This window comes from Podarcis filfolensis (assembly GCF_964270895.1).
Source record: "Podarcis filfolensis genome assembly, chromosome: 2".
NCBI lineage: Eukaryota > Metazoa > Chordata > Lepidosauria > Squamata > Lacertidae > Podarcis > Podarcis filfolensis.
The window spans coordinates 18,272,289-18,288,374 of record NC_139605.1 but is presented as its reverse complement, the minus strand read 5'-3'; the positions used below and the strand labels follow the sequence as shown (position 1 = coordinate 18,288,374).

The 16,086-nt window shown below is 46.2% G+C and overlaps 2 protein-coding genes across 2 annotated transcripts in view; one reads left to right on the top strand and one right to left on the bottom strand.

The window, feature by feature from the left end:
- The window catches only part of LOC310757035 (uncharacterized protein), a 162,800-nt gene that overhangs the window by 111,242 nt on the left and 35,472 nt on the right, over nucleotides 1-16,086 (bottom strand). The window lies entirely within an intron of this gene.
- Nucleotides 1-16,086, top strand: part of LOC310756988 (uncharacterized protein) — a 16,906-nt gene extending 820 nt beyond the window's left edge. Inside the window, exons 2-5 of the mRNA XM_083602042.1 lie at nucleotides 881-2,262; nucleotides 4,592-4,705; nucleotides 8,834-9,447; nucleotides 12,536-16,086. Of these exons, the coding sequence (XP_083458168.1) occupies nucleotides 1,716-2,262; nucleotides 4,592-4,705; nucleotides 8,834-9,447; nucleotides 12,536-12,556 (1,296 nt within the window). The 5' untranslated portion in view covers nucleotides 881-1,715 and the 3' untranslated portion in view covers nucleotides 12,557-16,086. The remainder of the gene's footprint in view (nucleotides 1-880; nucleotides 2,263-4,591; nucleotides 4,706-8,833; nucleotides 9,448-12,535) is intronic.

The following is a 16,086-nucleotide window of genomic DNA, read 5'->3' as shown; positions in this document are numbered from 1 at the left end:
CAGCCACAGGTTGCCCACCGCTGATGGGGCCACGTGCAGGTGTGTGGAGGATCTTCTGACTAATCTGGAGGACCTCATGAAGGAAGCTATAGGACAGGCATCCCCAAGCTTGGCCCTTCAGCTGTTTTGGGACTACAGTTCCCATCATCCCTGACCACTGGCCCTGTTAGCTAGGGATGATGGGAGTTGTAGTCCAAAAACAGCTGGAGGGCCTAGTTTCGGGATGCCTGCTATAGGATGATCCGCTCCAGACAGCAAGCCTGCAGTTCCCAAACTGTGGGTTGGTTCAAATCAGATGTGTGAGAGCTGTTCACCAGGGGTTTCAGGTAGTGGCTGTTCTGAGCCCTACCTGGATTGAATCTGCGATCTTTTGTATGTGAAGCTAAGGGGAGCTGGGATTTGGCCCTCCCCCAGTTCAGTCTGAGGGGCTGCGTAAAAATCCACAGCAACAAGGACATGTCTGTGTATTGATAGCTTTTATATGGTACGCTTCTTAGAGATTATTTTAAAACACTAAGCTGATTGTAACAAAAACAACAATTGCAACCAGCTTAATATTATTATTACAAACAGCTTATTATTATTATTATTATTATTATTATTATTATTATTATTATTATACCCCGCCCATCTGAGTTGAAACAGCCCAATCCCCACCCCCCCACACTTCTGTTGCAAAGGGGGATGTTAACAGTACAGATTAAGAGAAATGTCAGGGAAACTGATAGGCCAGAATACCAGCCCTGTGGAAGTAATTTGGAAAGAGTGTCTTCCAGAAACAAACCAACAAACAAAAATGTATAAAATTGGAAGATATAAAACCTCAGATACAAGAATGACCATATCTCTGTTTTGTTTTGTTTTGTTTTACTTTTCCTAGCCATGAAAACCCATGAAAACACTTTTGTGAGTATTGAAAAAAGCGTGTGGCTTTCTTCTTGGACCAAAACAATGACAGAACGTCCTCCTGTGGCACCTTAAAGGAAAGCAAACTCATTGTGGTAGCAGTTTTTGTGGGCCGGACGCCACTTTGGTGCATGCTTGACCCTTGGGGTCCCCTACAGCTCTACAGATCTATGAACCAAGTCATCCTTTGTGTCAGCAAATGCATCTACTGAGGCCTGTAAACTTGACCCGTCCATCAAAATTTCATCCCACCGATGAAGAGACCTGTTATCTCAAAATGGACCACCTACCTTCCACCTCATCTCAGGTGGCTTTCCACTCGAGTTTGGAGGTTTCGACGTTTCATATAGTGAGGTTTTCCTCAGAACTCCTGTGGTAATTTTTGACTGTTTTGCAGCCAGAGCAGTGCCGGATTTATGTATAAGCTAAACAAGCTATAGCTTAGGGCCCCACTCTCTTGGCCCTCCCCCCCCCAAAAAAAATTTCACTATTAATATACTTCTTCTTGATTGCATTTCAGTTCAACAATTACTTTGATCAAATACATATTTTGTTATGTGCAAATGGCTTTAGATACCTATTAGGTCCATCAATTACCACATTGCATATATTCAACACGAAAAACAGCAACAGTTTGTTGTTGACAAAGGACAGCTGGATATATAAAGGGCCCCATTGCCTTCAGTAGCCTCGGGCCTCATCAAACCTAAATCCGGTGTTATCCCCACTTCCCAATTTTTTAGGAAAAGCTGGAGACGGTTTCTAGGAGATAAAAATAGGACTCTTCCTTCTGGGGCAGAAGGTTTTTCATGGAAGCGCCGTCACAGCCAAGAACATCGGGTATAAGGAAGGAGTACCCGTGCCCGGACTGCGGGAGGAATTTTAAACGGAACTCTCACCTTGTCCGACATAAAAGGCTCCACACGGGCGAGAAGCCGTACAAATGCCCGGAGTGTGGGAAAAGCTTCCGGCAGAGCACGGATGTTAATACGCACCGCAGAATCCACACAGGAGAAACGCCCTTTCACTGCAACCAGTGTGGGAAAAGCTTTCGCTACCGGACGGGTCTCGTGAAACACGTGAGGGGCCACGAGGAAGAGAAAGCGAAGGCCTGCCGGAGTTGCCTGGAATGCGGGAAAATCATCAGCGGCACTTTAGTCTCCGTTGCCAGCCAGACGTCCCCCGCGGTGGGCAGATCCCATAAATGCCCAGACTGTGAGAAAAACACCCAAGAGAGCTCCCATCTTGTCGTGCACGTACCGGGCCGCGCAACGGAAGAAAACTATATGTGTCCCGACTGCGGAGAAGGGTTTTGCCACAGCTTTCAGCTTATTGGACACAGGAACCTCCATGCCAGTGAGGAAATTCTGTATTCATCTGTGTTTGTTTCTGGGTCGTACCGCTTTGCTCCAAGGGAGCGCTAAGTGCGCACGCTGTGGGATATGCGCATTGCTGCCTCTGATCCTTATGGGCACAGGGTGTATAAACTGGGAGTCCCAGTACAGTGGTACCTCGGTTTAAGAACAGTCCTGTTTGTGAACGATTCGGTTTACAAACTCCGCAAAACCGGAAGTAGTGTCCCGGTTTGCGAACTTTACCTCGGTCTAAGAATGGAGGCCAAACGGTGGGAGGGCACCGCAGCGGGAGGCCTCATTAGGGAAAGTGCGCCTCAGTTTAAGAATGGTTTCAGTTTAAGAACAGACTTCCGGAACGGATTAAGTTCGTAAACCGAGGTACCACTGTATATGTGTTGCCTCTTCACCCTTCCTGTGCCTTTTGGGTTGGGGCTCAAATCAGTTCTGCAGTCGGAAGAGTGTTGGAGCTGCTCTGACTTGTGGCTCAGGTGATCCTGCCATTTTCTCGCCTCCAGCACCTTGCCTCTGCCACCCCCACTGCTTATGGGGACGGGACGTGCAAGGTCTATGGCTTTCCATTGCCTCTTCATTGTTTCTTTTTGCCTTGTGTTACAGTCTGAATTTTGTGGGATGCAAACGTCAATCCGTTCAACTTCCAGAATGTTCGCAAGCCAAGGCACGGCGGCTTCCGATTGGCTGCAGGAAGCTCCTGCAGCCAATCGGAAGCTGCATCGGACGTTCGGGTTCCAAAGAGCGTTCGCAAACCGGAACACTCACTTCCAGGTTTGCAGCGTTCGGGAGCCAAAGCGTTTGACTCGCAAGGCGTTCGGGAGCCAAGGTACGACTGTACATTAAAATACATTATGTAAAAAAATAAATGAAGCAAAAAAGAAAAGAAAAGCCGACTGAAAATCAAATCAAATCTAACAATGGCTGTGATCGGAAGAAAAATCACTACGTGGTCTGCTAAGACCACCAGCCATTTTGGAGTGTTCTGGGGAGTTTGGGAACTACTGGATTAAAAGATGTAAACGGCGTTGATCATAATAGTTTTATTACATAATATATAATGAAATAATGAAGATCTGTATCTCGGCGGTAGAGCATGCAGAAGGCCTCAGGCTCAATCCCTGGCCTCTCCAGGTCAGACTGGGGAGCAGCTGCTGGTCAGCGCAGGGAATACTAACCTAGATGGGCCAGTGGTCTGACTCAATGCAAGGCAGTTTCCTAAATTCCTGCAATAATAAAAAATTAATAATAATAAATTTTTATTTATACCTCGCCCTTCCCTGTTCAGGAAACCAGGCTCAGGGCGGCTAACAACAAATTTAAAATACTTAATTGATGCAACAAAAAACAGCATAAAATACACTATGAAACGTTAATAATAAATTCAGAATTCAAAAATCAATTTAGGGGGGAAATCCATCCAATAAACATTAGATGATCACCAGGGCTAGCTGGCTAAATTAGTCCTATTTGGGCCAGCAAGGAGACCAGGGGAGAATTAGCTGTGGGATCCCAGAGCGGGTAATCTTCATAAAAAGGGGAGGGGGAAGGAAGGAAGGGGAATAAAAGATCAGGCTAAGTTCAAATTGAAAGCCAGGCAGAATAGCTCTGTCTTACAGGCCCTGCGGAAGGAAGTTAAATCCTGCAGGGCCCTGGTCTCATGGGACAGAGCATTCCACCAGGTTGGAGCCATCACTGAAAAGTCCCTGGCCCTGGTGGAGTATAATCTGACTTCCTTAGGGCCCGGGACCTCTAAACTATGGTTATTCATGGACCTTAAGGTCCTCTGCGGGGCATACCAGGAGAGGCGGTCCCGTAAATACGAGGGCCCTAAGCCACAAATGCAATATAACACAATATTAGTAATTTCATATTATTTTTAAACACCCTTTCGGGTCACCGGCCATTTAGCAACGTGTATTTTCTTAATAAAAAGGTTTCTGTACTCCTGAACCAGATATTGAATGGGGAGCCATACCTAAATGAATCAACACTTGGTGCAAAATAAATATTTGGTAGTGGTTGTTGTTTAGGATTGCATTTGGTTTTCGTTTTTCAAAAAGGCCACTCAGGTGCACTGAGTAAGTTTACCTTTCCCTTTTCCAGCAGCTGTGTCACATCTACTGATGTGAGCATAACATAGCAGGGTGAACTTACTTTGCCGCTTAATTTTGTGGCTTTCAGCGGGGGAGCAATGGTTGTGTGGTGCTAGGAGTCATCCATCTGGGAGCAGCATAAAGGGAAATCTAGCCTAGCAAAAATCTGGCCCCTCTATAAGAACTGCTCATTTCATCTTGTTATCTTTCCCTGCTTTGTGCCAGGATTTCAGATTCCTAATCCCGGTACTCTCTGCGGCCTGGAGCCGGGCGTGGCGCCTTTGCCCTCGGACCATCAGGATGAAGACCAGAGGGAGAGTCCAGGAAGCATCTGTAGAGGTGAGGGAATCGAGAGAGCCAGCAGGAGACCCTGCTAGCTGAAGATCTTTTTTTTAAAAAATAATTTTTATTGGGATTTAAGATCACCAACCAACACCCACCAACAAAACATCAAATCTTGTTACATATGTCCTACTTTATGCTCCATAGAGCCGTTGACTTCTGTCCTTCCCTTCCACCAGTTTTCCTATTCCATTCTATAATTCACAGTTTCTTTAATTAAACATTACATCATGACATAAGATTTACTTCAGTCCTGCTAACGTTTTCAAATTTGTACAGTTCTCACTTATATAAATCATAAATTTACTCCATTCTTTTTGGTACTTTGTCTCCTCCTGATTACGAATTCTGTGTGTCAGTTTAGCCATCTCAGTGTATTCAACCAACTTTATCTGCCATTCTCCTATCGTTGCCATCTCCTGTTGCTTCCACTTTTGAGCTATCAAAACTCTAGCTGTTGTTGTTGCATACAGATATAGTCTTTGATCTATCTTCTTAATATCTTCTCCCACCAAACCTAGCAAGAATTCTTCCGGCTTTTTGGGAAAACTATACTTAAACATCTTTTTTAACTCATTATAAACTGCTTCCCAAAACTCCTTTATTTTATTACATGACCACCACATGTGATAGAAGTCGCCATCCTTTTCTTTGCATTTCCAACAAGTTTTAGTGCTTGCATTTCCAACAAGTTTTACCTGCTAGCTGAAGATCTGATGAGGAATGGGGGGCTTCTGAAGGCGATTCTCTGCTTTACATAGCTCCCTGTCTTTCCCCCATGACTCTTAGGGCCTGTCTGCACTACACATTTAGAGCAGTTTTGTTGGCATCCGTCTGATAAAACTTTATTCGCATTAGCCAATGGCCATAGCAACAATAAAACATTACTGTATATGTAGAAAGGGAAATTGGACATAAGAACACAATTTAAAGTCTTGAATCAGTTAGTGGCCCTTATTCTGATTGCCCCTGCTATGAACCTAGCAACCTTTGCTGTTATCTGCTCATTTTGATCTGATAGAAGAAAGGACATTGTGGCAGTGGTTGAGCGCCCTGGGATGGTTAGTACGAGTGGGGTGATGATCTCATTCCTCAGGTTTTTGTAGAGAGTACAGGACAGGAGGACGTGTGCCGCTGTTTCGGTGCTACCATTTCCACAGGGGAAAAGACGTTTCTCAGGCGGGATCTTTTGGAATCGACCCTCAAGTACCGCAGATGGCAAAACATCCAGTCTTGCAAGTGTAAAAGCACGTCTGTATTTGGGGATTATAAGTTTGTGCAGATACAGGGCCAGAGAGTCAAAATGGATAGGTGGGAAATGAACATACCAAGGGCAGGATTTCCTTATAGTGGCCAGGTTGTTCTGATGGCATCCGTCTGTCTCGAGAGACAATGGAGTGTGCCTCCGCGGATGGGGGTGAAGTCAAATCCCTGTGTTAACAGCACTAAACGGCCTTGGTCCAGTATACCTGAAGGAGTGTCTCCACCTCCATCATTCTGCCCGGACACTGAGGTCCAGCTACGAGGGCATTCTGTTGGTTCCCTCACTGCGAGAAGCCAAGTTACAGGGAACCAGGTAGAGGGCCTTCTCAGTAGTGGCACCCACCCTGTGGAACACCCTCCCACCAGATGTCAAAGAGAAAAATAACTACCAAACTTTTAGAAGACATGTGAAGGCAGCCCTGTTTAGGGAAGCTTTTAATGTTTAATAGGTTATTGTATTTTAGTGTTTTGTTGGAAACCCAGCCAGATGGGCGGGGTATAAATAAATAAATTATTATTATTATTATTATTATTATTATTATTATTATTATTATTATTTTATGTGACCTCTCCAGGGCACAAACCTGGGCAGTGTGTATGGAGGTCCTGGGCTGCCCAGATAAGACCCTCTCTCAGCCTCGCTGAGGTAGTTTGCAGGAAAGCAGAGAAATGCGTCTGGCACCAGCTTGGCTGCAGGAGTTGCCGGAAGGAGGCGTACAAGGTGCTATCCAACCATCTTAGGGACTCCACTCCCTAGGGTTTACTCCTTAGCTTTTTCTTCTCCCGAAGATGTCCCAGCCGAGGTTTAGGACCAGAGTGTCGTACCACTTTAAACAGACCCCGCTTCCTCCAGAGACTCCAGGGAACTATAGCTTGTTAAGGGTGCTGAGTAGGGCTGGGCGAGACCTAGTTTCCAACATTGCAGTATATATCACCAGCTAAACATCACCATATACCTGTATATCACAATGTCTGAAATAAGGATGGAGCGTTGGCTGGCTTCACAGTTTTCTCCACATTGTGATTTTTGCAAAGCACACACGTGAGGGCTGGGCAAGGTGTCAGTGTATTGTCAAAAATCGGTTTGGAGTCCATATCGTGGTAACGGTTTCGTAATATCCAACATGGCGATACAGCGCGAATCACAATGGGTGCAGGGGCTATGTAAAGAAATCGCAATGGGGGAAGAAACGTGAAGCCAGTCGTCGCTTCTCTCATGATTGCTTCTGCTCCTGTTGCTCTGTACTATAAAATTGCTACAGTTGCAACAATATGATAAAGGTAAGTAAAAATGTATCTTTTAGACCGTAAGTAGCAACAGTTTCCAGGTCATTATCCAGTGCACGTCTACATAGTTACATTATTTCAGACAACATGATATACAGTGGTACCTCGGGTTACATACGCTTCAGGTTACACACTCCGCTAACCCAGAAATAGTGCTTCAGATTAAGAACTTTGCTTCAGGATAAGAACAGAAATCGTGCTCTGGCGGCACGGCAGCAGCAGGAGGCCCCATTAGCTAAAGTGGTGCCTCAGGTTAAGAACAGTTTCAGGTTAAGAACGGACCTCTGGAACGAATTAAGTACTTAACCTGAGGTACCACTGTATTGGTATATTTTTTAATATATATCATTTTTATTAAATTTTATGTTTTACAATTTAGAATACTCATTTAAACATCCTTAAAATATCAGTGACTTACCTTCTTCTCTTTCCATGGTTCATTTTGCATATCATAAATCCCTGCGTCTTTTACATAAACTAAACCATTCAGTATTCAATTATTACATCCATCAAAATGAATTTATCTTAATGCTTCCAACATTTTCAAGTGTACACAACTTCCCCACATATATTCGATAAACATTTTCCAATCTTCTCTATACGAATGTTGTTCTTGTTCTCTTATTCTATATGTTAAGTCTGCAAGCTGCACATATTCTGTCAGCTTAAGTTGCCATTTTTCTATAGGTCCCATATATTGGTATATCATGATGTTTAGCTGGCGATATAACATGATATTGAAAGACAGACATCGCTCAGCTCTAGCACACAATACGATTTGCCATAAAACAATGAAACCAAAATCACGATATGGGCTTCAATCCGTTCTTGGACAATATATCTACCAGCCCTAGTGCTAAGAGTTCCCCTCGCGGGTATTACAATTCCCAGAGTTCCCTGGGAAGAAGGACGGTCAAGACTGTTAAGCCACTCTAGCAGTTGTAACTCTGCGAGGGAAATAAAAAGCAGCAGGCATGTTTTTAAATGTAATTGCTTTTTAGCACGCTTTAAACTGCTTTTAAGGACACGGGTGGCGCTGTGGGTTAAACCACAGAGCCTAGGACTTGCTGATCAGAAGGTCGGCAGTTCGAATCCCTGCGACGGGGTGAGCTCCCATTGCTCAGTCCCTGCTCCTACCAACCTAGCAGTTCAAAAGCACGTCAAAGTGCAATAGGTACCACTCTGGCGGGAAGGTAAACGGCATTTCCGTGTGCTGCTCTGGTTCGCCAGAAGTGGCTTAGTCATGCTGGCCACATGACCCGGAAGCTGTACGCCGGCTCCCTCGGCCAATAAAGCGAGATGAGCGCCACGAGCCCAGAGTCGGCCACAACTGGACCTAACGGTCAGGGGTCCCTTTACCTTTACCTAAACTGCTTTTAAGGCGTTGCAACGGTAATTGCTTTTGGAATGTGTTAATCTGTTTTAGAATGTCCTTGCTTTTGTTTTTAAATTTGCGTATCTGTTTGCCATTCTGGGTTCCTTGGGGAGGAAGGGCCTGGGTATAAAGTCAAGGGGAGAATAATCGTGGCTGTCATTCACGCGCCCTCTTTTGTGACCCTGTGATTTCTGTTCCAGCCTGCGATGATGCTGTGCCCACGGAGCGTGAGGAAGAGGACCCCTCATCCCACGAGAGACTTTCTCGGACGTTACTGGGAAGGCTGCAGATCCTGGATCCCCGAAGGAAAGAGGCCTCTAAGGCGAGGCCCGGCTTCTCCAGGGGGCAGTGGAAACGGCCGGCGGCGAGGGGAAGGGAATCAGCGGAGGACGGGAGCGCCGCCTCTCCTGTGTGCGAAAGGTTCCTCCGCTCAGAGAGGCGGCACCTCTGCTTCATGTGCGGGAAGAGGTTCCGGTACGAGTCCCACCTGGTCACTCACGAGCGGATCCACACGGGAGAGAAGCCCTTCGAATGCAGCACCTGCCACAAGAGCTTCCGGGACCGCTCAGACCTGAGCAAGCACCAGAAAACTCACTCGGCGGACAAACCTTACAAGTGTCTCGACTGCGGCAAAAGCTTTCACCACCAGTTGACCTTTATTAGGCACCAGAGGCTTCATCCCAGGGAGAGCTCCTCCTGCGATCCAGGCCGGGTGTATTTTGCCATCCTCCCCTCGTACCACGTGGGCGCAGAGATGAGCATTGGGGATGGGACGGAGCCCCCCGAGAGCCTTGGCTTTCCTTTTAAACAAAAAGTAAGTTTCTAGCCCTTAAGGTAGCGAAGGTGGGATTGAAAGCAATGGGGCAAAGGGGGCGGGACCAGACATAGGGCCTGAGTGGGTTTCCTGCCAGAGTTCTTAAGAATTCCACATCACTTGCCTCCTTGGTCCAGTATTTTCTTTTGAATGCAAGCAGGGTGTACACACACACACACACACACACACACACACACACAGAGCCAGTGTGGTGTAGTGGTTAAGAGCGGTAGACTCGTAATCTGGGGAACCGGGTTCGCTTCCCTGCTCCTCCACATGCAGCTGCTGGGTAACCTTGGGCCAGTCACACTTCTGTGAAGTCTCTCAGCCCCACTCACCTCACACAGTGTTTGTTGTGGGGGAGGAAGGGAAAGGAGAATGTGAGCCGCTTGGAGACTCCTTCGGGTAGTGATAAAGCCGGATATCAAATCCAGATCCAAACACGCACACATTGAGAGAGAGAACCTTGTCTATCAATGCTTCAGCTGTAGGAAAATATTTCAGCCCATTTGCATCAGAGTGCTTCTTGGATACTCAAAGCCGTTGAGGATGGTGAGGTTTCAGAGTACCTTTCCAGTGCCCCCTTTCCTTCTCCATCAGCTGAGGAGCCACCAGGAGGCAAGGCTGTCAGGTCACAAGGCCAGTTCTGGGGCAGGGGGAAGTCCTAAGGGCCTAGCAAGGGTGGCTGAGGCAACCCAGTCAGATGGGAGGCATATAAATAATAAAATGATGGTGATGAATTTCAGTAGGGACAAATGTAAGGTTCTGTACTTAGACAGGAAGAACCAGCTGCACAAATATAATATAAGGGACACCTGGCTTGCTATCAGTACATGGGAGACGGATTTAGGAGTCTTGGTGGACCACAAGCTTAACATGAGTCAACAGTGTGATGCAGCAGCAAGAAAAGATAATGCTATTTTGGAACGCCCTCCCATCCGATGTCAAAGAGATAAGCAACTACCTGACATTTAGAAGACATCTGAAGGCAGCCCTGTTCAGGGAAGTTTTTTATGTGTGACATTTTTAATGTATTTTTAATCTTTGTTGGAAGCCGCCCAGAGTGGCTGGGGAAACCCAGCCAGATGGGCGGGGTACAAATAATAAGTTATTATTATTATTATATAGGCTGATCTGTATAGTGTCCAGATCAAGGGAAGTCATAGTACCACTCTATTCTGCCTTAGTCAGGCCACACTTGGAATACTGTGTCGAGTTCTGGGCACCACAATTTAAGAAGAATGTTGAAAAGCTGGAACGTGAGCAGAGGAGGGTGACCAAGATGATCAAAGGTCTGGAAACTAAGCCTTATGAGGCGCTCTTAAAGGAGCTGGGAATGTTTAGCCTGGGAAAGAGGAGACTGAGATGAGATATGACAGCCATCTTCAAATATCTTAAGGGCTGTCACATGGAGGAGGGAGCATGCTTGTTTTCTCCTGCTCTGGAGGGTAGGACTTGAATCAATGGCTTCAAGTTGCAAGGAAGGAGATTCTGACTAAACATTCGACTTCCAAAGCGTTCGGAAACCAATGTGCGGCTTCTGATTGGCTGCAGGAAGCCTCTGCCGCCAATCAGAAGCCGCGTCGGATGTTCGGCTTCCAAAAAACATTCACAAACCGAAACACTTCTGGGTTTGCGGCATTCGGGAGCCAAAACATCCAAGTACCAAGGTGTTTGGGATCCAAGGTACGACTTTATTTGATATGCCAATGCTATCTCACACTTCTTTCAGTATCACTAAAAGGTATTTGTATTGAAGCTATGGCAATATGCATGTTAGTTTCGGTTTAATTGCTTGAGGAGGATCCCAGTTTCCGGGTATGTACAGTTCTGGATGCCCAGTCCCTCTGGGACTGAGTCTCCCTGCATAAGCCTTGTGTTCATCACCTGAGACCCCTTCTACGAGTGCCCCCTTTGAGGGATGGGCAGATTGTGGCATCACGAGAACAGGCCTTTTGAGTGGTGGCTCCCCACCTGTGGAATGCTCTTGCCAGAGAGATGCGTCTGCCACTGTTAACAGCTTTTAGGTGCTAGGTAAAGACGTTCCTGTTTATCCTCACATTTGGCTCTCAGTTGAGTGTCATGTGATTTGTTGATACCCCAGCCTCTGTCAGTGATCATCTTTTAGTAGAGTGGAGCAGCACCCACCCATTTTTATGTTGTTTCAGGATGAGCACTTTTAGTAATGTTATTTTATATTTCTGATGTTCTTTTAAATGTTGTCGTCTGTATCCTTTTATAACTGAAGTGAGGGACAAATAAATGCAATAGATAACTAATGGGTTCAGCTTGATAGATTAAATGATCTCATCTGTTCTTCTGCACATTCTTGGGGTTTTTTAACACTCCCCCCCAGAGCCAATTTGGGGGTGCCTGAGGGGAGGCAGAGAAAGCCCAGTTGCGCTGGCAGAAACCCTTCTGTGGGCTTTCACTAGCAGGACTCATTAGTTGAATCCCGCTCTAAAAAAATAAAAATATTTGAAGCACATTCCTAACCTTTGTGGATTAAGGAAAGAGTGGGGGGTTTATTATTATAATATATTACGGGGTGATAATATTCTGTGGTTAAACCACAGAGCCTAAGGCTTGCCGATCAGAAGGTTGGTGGTTCGAATCCCCGTGATGGGGTGAGCTCCCGTTGCTCGGTCCCTGCTCCTGCCAACCTAGCAGTTTGAAAGCACGTCAAAGTGCAAGTAGATAAGTAGGTACCACTCCGGCGGGAAGGTAAACGGCATTTCCGTGCTCTGCTCTGGTTCGCCAGAAGCGGCTTAGTCATGCTGGCCACATGACCTGGAAGCTATACGCCGGCTCCCTTGGCCAATAAAGCGAGATGAGCGCCGCAGCCCCAGAGTCGTCCACGACTGGACCTAATGGTCAGGGGTCCCTTTACCTTTACCTTTAATATTCTGGAATGATAGAGTTCAGTCATATGCCTTATGGGAAATGATACCTATTGTATTTTGAATTTCGACCTGAATGGTATCATTTTATAAAAAGCAAATGGTTTTTTTACTCGGCTACCATGCTGTCCTTTCTCAGCCCCCAAAGGCTCGAGTCATTTGTGGTTGTTCTCGTTTTGGCCTTGCAGGTGACAATGTGGCAAGTGTAAGGAAGGCAGAGAACTTTTCTTTGGAGTGAATGTCCAGTGCTTTCACATAAAAACTTGGATGCTGTTGAAGAGATTTAAGAAATCACGTTCCAAGACCTGCAAAATGGGGTGGGGGCGAGAGACCACGTAAGCCACGGAGCTTTTCCACAGAGCAAGACATCTTGCAGAAAGAGGAGTCCATCGCCTGCCGGAGATTTGATCGAAACCACGTTCCGGTTTAGAAGCCACACAGCCAAGAAACCACAAATTGCTGGAAAGGTTTAAAGTGATACTCGTGCACCGTTGTGCGTCAAAGATTGTACGTTCTAGAGGAGTCCAGCCAAAGCACAAATTCTAGGATCATTTTTTTAATGCAAGTTTAAAGGCTAAGCTGCAAAGAATCCCTAGAATGGCAAAATCAGACCATTTCACTGCCCTTCTGGAAAGTATGCGGTGGAAGAGAACCTGTTCTGTCAGACCTTCTTGGCTGTTCCTTCTGTAGGGCTTCCCTCTTCCAATGTGCAAGCCTTGATTTATGTCAGAGAACCATGGCGGAGCAGGAACCCTTTTGATAAGAAAAGCTTCACATACAGTAGGAGAAAGGTTACGAATGCCCAGAGTGGGGAAATACTGTGTTGCCAAATCCTACTATTATAAAGTCACACTGTCAAGTTGCTTTGAGACTTTTTGGGCAAGAATGGTAATAAATAATATTAATAGTCCATGGCGCTGTGGTCTAAACCACTGAGCCTCTTGGGCTTGCCGATCAGAAGGTCGGCGGTTCGAATCTCCGCGACGGGGTGAGCTCCCGTTGCTTGGTCCCTGCTCCTGCCAACCTAGCAGTTTGAAAGCACGCCCAAAAAGTGCAAGTAGATAAATAGGTACCACTCCGGTGGGAAGGTAAATGTTGTTTCCATGCACTGCTCTGGTTTCAGTGCTCCATTGCGCCAGAAGCAGCTTAGTCATGCTGGCCACATGACCCGGAAAAACTGTCTGTGGTCAAACGTCGGCTCCCTCGGCCTGTAAAGCGAGATGAGCACCACAACCCCAGAGTCGTCTGTGACTGGACTTAACTGTCAGGGGTCCTTTACCTTTTTTTTATAAGAGGGAAACCACAAGTGGTACAGTATGCTAGAAGGAGTTTGCTTTTGAGGAAACCCCTGGCTTCACACAGGATCCCTCTGGATGAAGGACTTCGGTTCCTACTTTTTTTCTAGACTACCTGGCAATATTATAGACACTCGTTCATTCAGAGGTTTATAAGCAGAGGCTGGTTGGTTGCCTATCATGGATGATGCAGCATAGGTGTTTGTGTGGGGGGGAACTTTTGGTCCTCTGGATGCTGCTGAACTACAACTCCCATCATCCCTGGCCATTGGCTGTGCTTGTTAGGGCAGATGGGAGTTGTAGTTCATCAGCATCTGCTATAGCAGGTGGATTTCCTTTATTGGCATGGCAGGGTCAAATACAGAGTCTTTTGAGGTCCGTTCCAATGCTATGATTGCAGCATTTGGGACTTTTTAGTTTAGGGGAAATAGGAGTAAGAGACAAGAAGACGGATGTCTATAAAAGTATGCATGGGAAGGAGAAAGTGAGTCGATACAAGTTTTTCTTCCATTCTCTCTCATAGCACTAGAACTAGTGCACATCCAGTGTACCTTGAGTGTTGGAAGATTCAGTACTTAATCACACAGCAGCACCTAGTAAAACAATGGAATTTGCTTCTGCTGTGATGGCCGCCATCTTGGATGGCCTTAAAAGAGGATTGGACAAATTCAGGGACAACAAGGCAAACAATGGCTACTGACTCTGATGGCTGTTCTCTGCCTCTGCTTCTGAAGAGCGGTTGCTGGAAACTCGAGGAGGGGAGAGTGGCTGTTGTGCTCGGATCCTGCTTGCCAGTTTCCCACAGCCATCTGTTTGGCCACTGTGAGAACAGGATGCTGGCCTAGAGGGGCCACTGGCCTGATCCAGTCAGTTCTTCTCACATTCTTATGATTCTCTGGCATCATTTGGCAGGAATGAGCCAGCGCCAAGAGAAAGTTTGCAGCCAACTGCAGAAAGCAGCCAGGAACAGAAAGGCTTAGGTGTTAGTCAGGCGGGGAGAGCTGGCAGCTGCAGACTTTGGCTCTTCCACACCTTGACGGGCAGGGTGATAAGGCAGTAGCTGAGAGCAGGCTAGAACACAGCAAAGCTTGCAGGAAGCACAAATAGAAGCGAATAGATTCAGAGACAGCCTCTCAGAACAAGAAGAGGGTGGGGCTGATTCACTAAGTCCGAGGAGTCGGCAAATGGGAGGGCTGCTAGACAGGAAGCAAAACAAGAGACGGAAAGGTCGTAAGTTCAATATCTTCTGTTGACACCGGAAGGAATCTTCAGAAGGGTCATCTTGAGTAATGATGCCGGAGGCTTTGTCGGAGCCGTTCGGAGCTATCTGTTTGTTTTTGCAATAAATCCTCCTTTTTAATTACCTACGCTTATTGTGTTATCAAGCTGGGAACCTGGACTCCTGATATCATTGCTTATAAAAATAGCCAACCAGACTCAGGTCCACCAGCGATGCAGTGGCCAAGCTCATGCAACCAGCATCGTTTTCAGCCCTGTGGCATGCAGCATAGATGTGTTCCTTGAGACTGAGAGGAAGACCAGGCTGCTAAGTTGCATGTGAGTGGGCTACTTATTTGTCAAAACCTGTGGCTGCAAGTTGTACCCAGCGTTAACCTGTTCACTAGTGCAAGGGCACACTTAATGTTGTGCAAAAGAGGAATCTGATGCTACAGTTTTGCTAGTGGAAACTCTCTGCACAATCTGGTTTTGCTATCTGTTGCACAACAAAATTACCACTTCTTGTGTATTCTGTAGGCGCAAAACATTTCGCCAGTGGAACTGCTATACTGCCAAGAGACTTTGGACTTAGTGCTGCATAAGAAGACACAACCCTGTGTGTCCAGCACAGCCGCAACACATCAGAGGGCGGGGGGCAGGAGTGAAATGGAGAAAGCCCAGAGGAGCATCTCTGGGGATGCAGTCAGTGTGTGCAGGGACTAAAAGAATTTATGCTTCCTTACCCCTCCCATAAAAAATACAGATTCTGGGGCTGCAAATGACCTGCTGGATTTAGCAGCCAAGGTAGCATTTTGTGCCTCAAGGCTGGCCAGAGAAAAAAGTGAGTAAAGGTCTCTTTGCTATGTTATGCAACTCTGGGGGCAAGAAACAATGTGAATAAAAGTGTAGAGGGTCTCATAAATCCAAGTTCTGCATAGGATGCTGTTTTTGCAGAAGGTAAAAAGGCATGTGTCGGCTTGCTGGAAGATGGAGTTCTCTATCACTGAGCTTCCATCTGGTCATATCCTGTGTTGTTTTTTACTTTGTGACCAGACACTGAGGACAAACAAAAAAGGGAGAGTAAAGTGCTGAAATGTGACCTTTGTTTGTTTGTTTGTTTGTTTGTTTGTTTGTTTAGCTGCTTTTTTCTCTTGCTCTTCTTTTTTATCCCGGAGACTTACTGGACTCTTAAAACTTAGCAATTAAAATCATTTGATGATTGCAAA